Source organism: Humulus lupulus, chromosome X (assembly GCF_963169125.1).
Source record: "Humulus lupulus chromosome X, drHumLupu1.1, whole genome shotgun sequence".
Classification (NCBI taxonomy): domain Eukaryota; kingdom Viridiplantae; phylum Streptophyta; class Magnoliopsida; order Rosales; family Cannabaceae; genus Humulus; species Humulus lupulus.
In genome coordinates, this window is record NC_084802.1 from 7,702,988 (window position 1) to 7,710,617 (window position 7,630).

General features: G+C 34.7%; 1 protein-coding gene across 1 annotated transcript; it reads right to left on the reverse strand.

Moving 5' to 3' along the window:
* Window positions 1-5,350: 5,350 nt before the first annotated feature.
* Window positions 5,351-6,754, reverse strand: LOC133805456 (stearoyl-[acyl-carrier-protein] 9-desaturase 6, chloroplastic-like). The gene is made up of 2 exons (XM_062243641.1): window positions 6,176-6,754; window positions 5,351-6,068 (listed from the first exon to the last, which is right to left on the reverse strand). The coding sequence occupies exons 1-2, from the start codon at window positions 6,752-6,754 to the stop codon at window positions 5,496-5,498; spliced, it is 1,152 nt and encodes a 383-aa protein (XP_062099625.1). The 3' UTR covers window positions 5,351-5,495.
* Window positions 6,755-7,630: the final 876 nt, after the last annotated feature.

The window sequence follows — 7,630 nt, forward strand, 5'->3', positions numbered from 1 at the left end:
TGTCGCAGAGTATTATCAAGAAACTGAACCGATCTTCTATTTTCTTCACGATCTTCCAATGTATCCTTAGAACCACCTAGACTAGTGTGGGTAATTCTCAACACATGAGATAGATATAGAGAAAAGAAGAGAAAATAACAAAGTGGCTTAGAAAATGACTTGTGTTTAGAGAGAATATAAAACTATCAGAAAATTTGACTTGTGACTTATCTGTCGTCTCTGAAATCTTCTCTCTAAGCACTCATTTTATAGACTCAATTAGGCCATTTAATTTAATTAAAAAATCAATAAAATAACAGCAATTTTGAAGCCCTAGGTCGAAATTATCATGGGCTATAGGCCCGTGAAATTTCCCATTTGATTATAAGCCCATTAGACTTAAAATCAAGGCCTGTATTATTTTCTATTGATTTAATTAATTAAATAATTATTTAAATCCTTTATCAAATTAATTATTTATAATTTGAACCTTGATTTAAATTTATTTATTAATTTAGATACCAATTTATCTTAATTAATAAATCTACCATAATTTATCTTTTCTTCTCAAAATTACACAACTCTGTGAAACTATCCAAAATTGACATGGTCAACTTTGATAATTCTAATTGATAATTAAATCAATTAATTGAGATTATCTAGATGATTTTATCCAAGGTACAATGGGGACCATGGGCCTATGAAATCAAGCTTCAATAAGTTATCATAAATCTAACAAATAAATTTACTAACTTATTAATTCCTCGTGACTCCACTATAGATTTGGAATTGCACTCTTGAATTCATAGAACGCTCTATAACAAATATAGATACGCTATTAATTATCCATTGTTACAACCATAATTTTCACTCAATCCTCTATAGACGGTCTACAATGAGATAGGACTAAAATATTGTTTTACCCATCATTGTATTTTATCCTTAAAACACTTAGTTCCTTGTAAATGATATTTCAGTAAACTAATTTAATTACTGAAATGAGATCGCTATCATTTATCACCTTGAACCAAACTAAAAGGAAACCATCGTTTCACTTCTTCATCAGAAGCTATAGATGTTCATATCTATGATTAACACTCCCACTCAATTATACTACCGAGTTCCCAAGATGTAAGTATGGGCTAGTCCGTAGGGTAAGCTGGTAACGAACAAGTCAAAGAACTCAAATAATACAATCAGTCAGAATACTAACCACTCAGAATTGAGATTGAATTGACCTATGGTCAACTATATGATATGACTAGAATAGATAATAACGGTATGTTTACTTATCTTATCAACTGTCAATATCGGTCCTGTCCGATGTAACAAATACATCCGATCTTATCTACTTTGCTAATGTTCAGGAAAGAACATAACACTGTAATGTGTAAGTAGATCATATTGTAGATTGGCAAGTCAGTGTAAATCCGGTGCACTGACTAATCTTAGGACTAACTTATTTTGAACATATAATCAGATTTATATTCCACTGTGAGTACGTCACTATAAATAAGATTAGCTATATGCTCGGGATTTAATAGAAGTTTATATTAAACAAATAATCATGAAAATAAAACATGTGAGCAAAGTGATTGACCAAGTCAAAAAAGGATTTCTATTCTTTTATTGATAATAAAATGAGATTACAAAGAATTTGGGTTTTAATTAGGGCATAAAACCCCAACAGAGCGGTGGCTCAATTGGAGTACGCTAGTGCTATAGGGAGTCTAATGTACGCTGCCCAATGTACTACACCTGATATATCATTTGCGGTAAGTACACTTAGTAGGTTTACAAGTAATCCAAGTGTGGATCACTGGAAGGCGATTGGAAGAGTCTTAGGTTATCTCAAGAAAACCAAAGGACTATGCCTTCACTACTCCAAATTTCCTTCAATCTTAGAAGGATATACAGATGCAAGTTGGATATCCAATCTTGGGGACAACTTGTCCACAACTGGTTGGGTATTTACACTTGGTGGAGGTGCAATTTCTTGGGGTTCCAAGAAACAAACCTGTATATCTCATTCCACTATGGAAGCAGAGTTTGTAGCACTAGCTGCTACCGGCAAAGAGGCTGAATGGTTAAGGGATCTGTTGATAAAGATACCCCTAATAAAAGAGAATGTATCTACTATATCGATTCATTGTGATAGCCAAACGACATTGGCAAGAGTATACAGCGGAGTGTATAATGGGAAGTCTAGACATATTAGTCTAAGACATGGATATGTAAGAGAATTGATTCAAAGACGAGTCATCTCAATATCCTATGTGAGAACAAGTGAAAATCTGGCGGATCCTTTCACTAAACCACTAACGAAAGATTTAGTTGCTGCATCATCTCGAGGGATGGGACTTTTACTCCCTAAAGAGATTCACGATTGATGGTAACCTATCTTAACACTAGTTATTCAACTAGTGTTAGGTTCAATAGGTGACAACAAGTCAATCAAGTGAATATTAGTTTTACTCAAAACAAATTCCATCTGAGATATTGAGTACTTGTGTGTTACCAAAGTTGAGGGTTAAAACCGAAAGGTTTTTTAATAGAATTCAGTCTTGTGAAGACAAGTATTTTTGGTAACAAAATACTGTAAGAATTCTACCTATATGGACCTAGAGGTGGTGCCGCCTCTCATGAGAATTGGGAGTATTCTCAAGAACGTCCATGAATGGAAAGTGCACATGGCCATTAACGGTGCAAAGCGAGACATAGAGGTCTCAAGTGAACATCGCAAAGGTGTATGTGTTATCACCGATTTGTTATCATGAAAAGATGGTTCAATGCCTAGTGCAACCAAATTTTTGACAAATTTTGTGATAATTACACTATAGTAAAGTTCAAGTTGAAAAACACTTTGCTTTATGCACTAATGTAATGACTCCTATAGGAGAGAATTATTATTTAATCAAGTGGGGAATATGTTATATTTTAAAATATAATGATTGATTAAATAAGTGTTACAATAGATAACTATTTAATCTAGTGGGGGAATGTTATATTATTTTATATAATGTAATATTATATTATATTATAATATAATGTTTTAGATTAAATAAATGTGACAAAGAGTGTCATATATTGTAACATATGATAGAGAGTTACAATATTTAGATATATGATATATATCCAAATATGTAACATATTTGGTGTTACAAATTTGTAACTTCCAAATATTACCCTTTATTGTGTAAATTTGGTGTTACACAATATTAAGATGAATTTCATAAAGTCATATGTGAAATGGCTGTTAGAGATATGATTTTAACCCCAATAATGTGTTTTGGGGGTTACAAAATCATTTGGGAGGGTTTGGAACCGTTTGGAAAAACAACACATTTTCAAGTGCTGAAATCGGTCAGTGGCCACAAAATGTCGGTGGCCGCGGCCTGTGGGACAGAGAGCAGTGGCCGCGGCCACAGGTGTAAATCTGACCAATTTTTCAGTTTTTTCAATCTTTGTTGAACAGCTCAAAAATCCCAAATAACTCTCAAATCTCATTTTTAATTCCATATTAATCCAATGAAACATTGGTAACAACCATGGGGTTGGTGGAATTTGAAATTCAAATGGTGTCCCTAAACTCTATAAATAGGAGCCTATAGCTCACTTGAAAGACACAACATTTCTATCCATTAAAACACTTGGCTAGAAACACTTTGAGGCTTGATAATTCCAGAAAGCATTTCCAATATCTAAGAAAGATCCCTTAGAGTGCTTGAGCTAGGGGGAAATAAGATTTTGGATAAAGGTTTTAAACCTTGTTCAAGTTGGTGATCCCCAACCCTCTTCACTTAGGTTGTGTAAGTGAGAGTTTACTTTTGTTTCTATTCTTACATTTTATTCTATTGCTTTTCTTTTTATTCTCTTGTTCTATTTATTTGTAACTTTTGTTTAGAGTTGTAATCTTCCTTTCTTTTGTTTCAAACACTTTTACTTTATTTGTAATCTTTTGCTTAGAGTTATATTCTCACTATTCACTTCTTCTTCATCATATTCTTTCTTTTCTTTGTTTATTTGTATTTTTTCAGTTATATAGTTGTAACTTTATTTAATCAATTATTCTTTATTTGTAATATTATTGCCAAGAGTTGTATTATCTTACCATTTCCATTGAGGAAAATACATATTTTCCTAATACTATCTGACTCGGTTCCCGAACTCACCCGCAGTCATCGAGCTGCCCAACGACTTTAAAGACCAGTTCTTTATGTCGAATGGGTTTCGCAACTACAAACACCAATACAAAAACCAATGATGACTCGTGATATGAGACATTGCATGTCTACAAAGTCTCCCCATGGGAGACGTTGTAGGTACCTATGATGACTCCAAGGGGGAGACTTTGTAGACATTCAATGTCGCCCCCTGTGAGTCATCATAGGTACCTATCCCATAGGGAGACTTTGTAGACATTCAACGTCTCTCTCTGGGATTCATCGTAGGGTGTAAAACGTACACCCTACGATGACTCCCAGTGGGAGACGTTGAATGTCTACAAAGTCTCCCCATGGGAGTCATCGTAGGGCCACTTAAGATGGCTCATTCAACAACGTCTCCCCTAGGAGGAGATATTAAATGTCAACAATGTCTCCCCCATATAGCCATTAAATACCTATTTTGTTGACCATTTCAACTATAAATAAAGGATCAAGCAGCCACAAATCCTTAGCTCTTTCACTTCTCATTTTTTCATATCATTTGTATTTTTAAGAGAGTTATTCTTTTTGTGAGATTAAGAGTGGATACCTTAATCTAGGAGCTGTGTAGCTTCCTTTTGTATTCATCTATTTCGTATAGGAAAATGTGTCATCCATTGATACGAGTTCAACATTCTTCAAGAGAAGATTTTACTAAGACTTTCTTCAGGAGGAAGAAAGCATTCATCAACCTTTGAAGGGAGTTCAAAAGCATCGGTGTCTCATCAAGAAACTGGATTTTTGAAGGGTGTACAAAAGCTTGCGGCATAAGTATAGAGGGAATCTATCTATGTATAAGTCAATTGTGATTTTGTACTTTGTGATGTCTTACTAATTAGTTTCATCTCTGGACGTGGCCCCGTAGACTAGGTTTTCCAAACCACGTAAAAAATCTCTGGTGTTAATTTTTTTTATTCGTTTTTTTATTTCTGTAATAAGCTATTCCGACAACTGGCTTAGTCGTTAGATCAGATTCTGATTCTGTTAAAACAACTTAATCACTATTCCGCAATCTATTAAGTTGTTTAATTTAATCACTTGATAAACACTAAAATAATACGAAATTAGAGTTTTATTCGACCAGAATTTTTTAAAAAATTAGAGAGGAAATAGGGACCTGGAAAGTGATATAAGAAATGAAGAAGGCCTAGCTAGTTCTATATATTCTGAAAAGTATTTTTCTCCATTCAAGTGTCAAAGGCATAGTTTTGGAATGAAAAAGCACAAATATATTAAAATTAAGCATTATATATATAGCTTGACCAGGGTGACATAATTAACATTTCAATTGCAAATATTTTTCTCCTTTTATTATAAAGCAATCTCCTTGTTGAAGATCCAGCTAAACTTGAGTCTAAGCGGTTGGTCTATGTTATTACGAGCTTTCTCATCAATTCGCTCATGCAACTTCCTAATTCTTGGAGCCAAACGACAAACAAAGTCTTGTGCGCACCGAGCCTCAGCCGTCAATCCTTGTATCTTCTCCAACCTCCATCGTTCAATCAAGAACTCTAAGATATCAGCATAATCATTTACTGTGTACACACCAAGTCGCTGAGCCACAGCTGAGAAGTGCTCGAACAGCTTGGGATTGCACCCATCAAACATGAGGTGCGCTGGCATTGTGATATTCTTTTTAATCATATTAGCAATTCCAATCATCGCATCGTTGGGATCCACTTCTAGTAACTTCTCCACTATCTTCACATAAGCATTCTCATGGCGCTTCTCATCAGCTGCAATGCTCCCACATATGCGTGCCAGCACTGGATCCCCACATTTCTTCGCCATACAGGCTGTGTTGCCGTGAGACACAAATGTTGCTCTTTCTTGGAATGATGTGTACACAAATCCCATGTACGGGTTGTTCTCCATTTTTGGGTTCTGTCCAAACTCATCACATATATATGTATGTATCAATTAAAAATCACCTATTTACCAAACCCAAGTCTATAAAACGACAACCAAATTAGCAAACGACATGTACTCACCATGCCAGCTCCAGTAAGGTATTGAATGGTCCGCTCAATCATGACCATGTCGACCTTACCGGACAAGTACAGATACGTTCGAAGCAAATCCCCGTGGCGATTCTCTTCGGCGGTCCAGCCACGGGTCCACTGAGCCCACGGGCTCGAGTCAACTCCAGTCTCGTCTCTGATAGCGTCGAGGGTGTTTATCATGGTCTGGTACGTAGGCAAAGCTTCCTCCGTGATCATATCTCCAACCAGCACAACCAAGTACTCTTCTGGAAGCTCAGCCGTCCGATCACGTAACGCACGGACCTCCTCGAAGAATTCTTCGTCGGACTTGGTTGAGTCGGGTAGGAAATCTTGGGGCTGCCATGATTTTTCCACCGGCTTTAGAAGCGGGAGAATGGACTTGGTGGCCCAGCCCTCTAGCGACTTGAACACCTCTTCTTTCTCGGGTGGCATCGAGTGGGTTCGATGGAGCTTTAGCGGCGGAGGTGGGGCGGCGGCCATGACGGAGACTTGGATTGAGTTTGGGTTATGGAGTCCACGTGGAATCCATGGAAGATTTATGGAAGAAGAAGATCCCAGAAGCTGCATGGCTTTGGTTTTGAGTTTGTGTTTAGTCAATGATAGCATAAACAGTGAGCAATTGCGGCAACTGATTGGTTTTGAGTTTTGAGTTTGATTGTTTTCTTTGTTTATATATAGTATACGTAGGTAGATCTATTTATTTAACGGTGGCCATAATACTTAAAAAAAAAAATTCAAAAGTTGCACTTTAATTTCCAATCTTTTTTTTCAGATAAAAATATTTAATTTTATAATATTAGTGTATATCCATTAGTACTCACTATTAATTATCCGTTAAGTATTTATATGACACATTTTTATTAGTCTAATTGGTAGCGATAATACTAAAAAAATTTCAAAAGTTACACTTTAATACCCAATTTTTTTTTTTGCAGTAATACCTAAGTCTACAATTTTAGTGCAACCGTTAGTACTCACCGTTACTGACCATTAAGTATCAATTTGATACATATGAATTTTGGGATGATTTTAGACTAAATTATTTAAATTCTTTAAATATTATAAAAATTATTTAAAAATTTAAAAAATCTAAAAGATTATTAAAAACTAATTAATAATATAGATTTTGGGATGATTTTGAGTTTCAATTTTAATTTGGATTGTTTAAAATTATCAAATTTTAGTTTTATTAATTAGTTTCTTATAATCTTTTAGATTTTTTTAAAATTTAAAATTATTTTGATAGTATTTAAAGAATTTAGGGATATTGGCGGCCATAATACTCAAATTATTTTTAAAGTTACACTTTAATACCTAAATTTACGAGTATAAAAATGTGTCACGTGGATACTTAACGGGTAGCTAATGGTGATTACTAATAGTTGCACCAAAATTGTAGATTTATGTATTATTATCGCAAAAAAAAATTTGGTATTAAAGTGT

Excerpts from the sequence above, each read along its gene's own strand:
- LOC133805456 (XM_062243641.1), bottom strand. The coding sequence starts at position 6,754 with ATGCAGCTTCTGGGATCTTCTTCTTCCATAAATCTTCCATGGATTCCA. Across the intron at positions 6,069-6,175 it reads ACCTTACTGGAGCTGGCATG|AACCCAAAAATGGAGAACAA; the intron begins GTGAGTACATGT and ends GAGTTTGGACAG.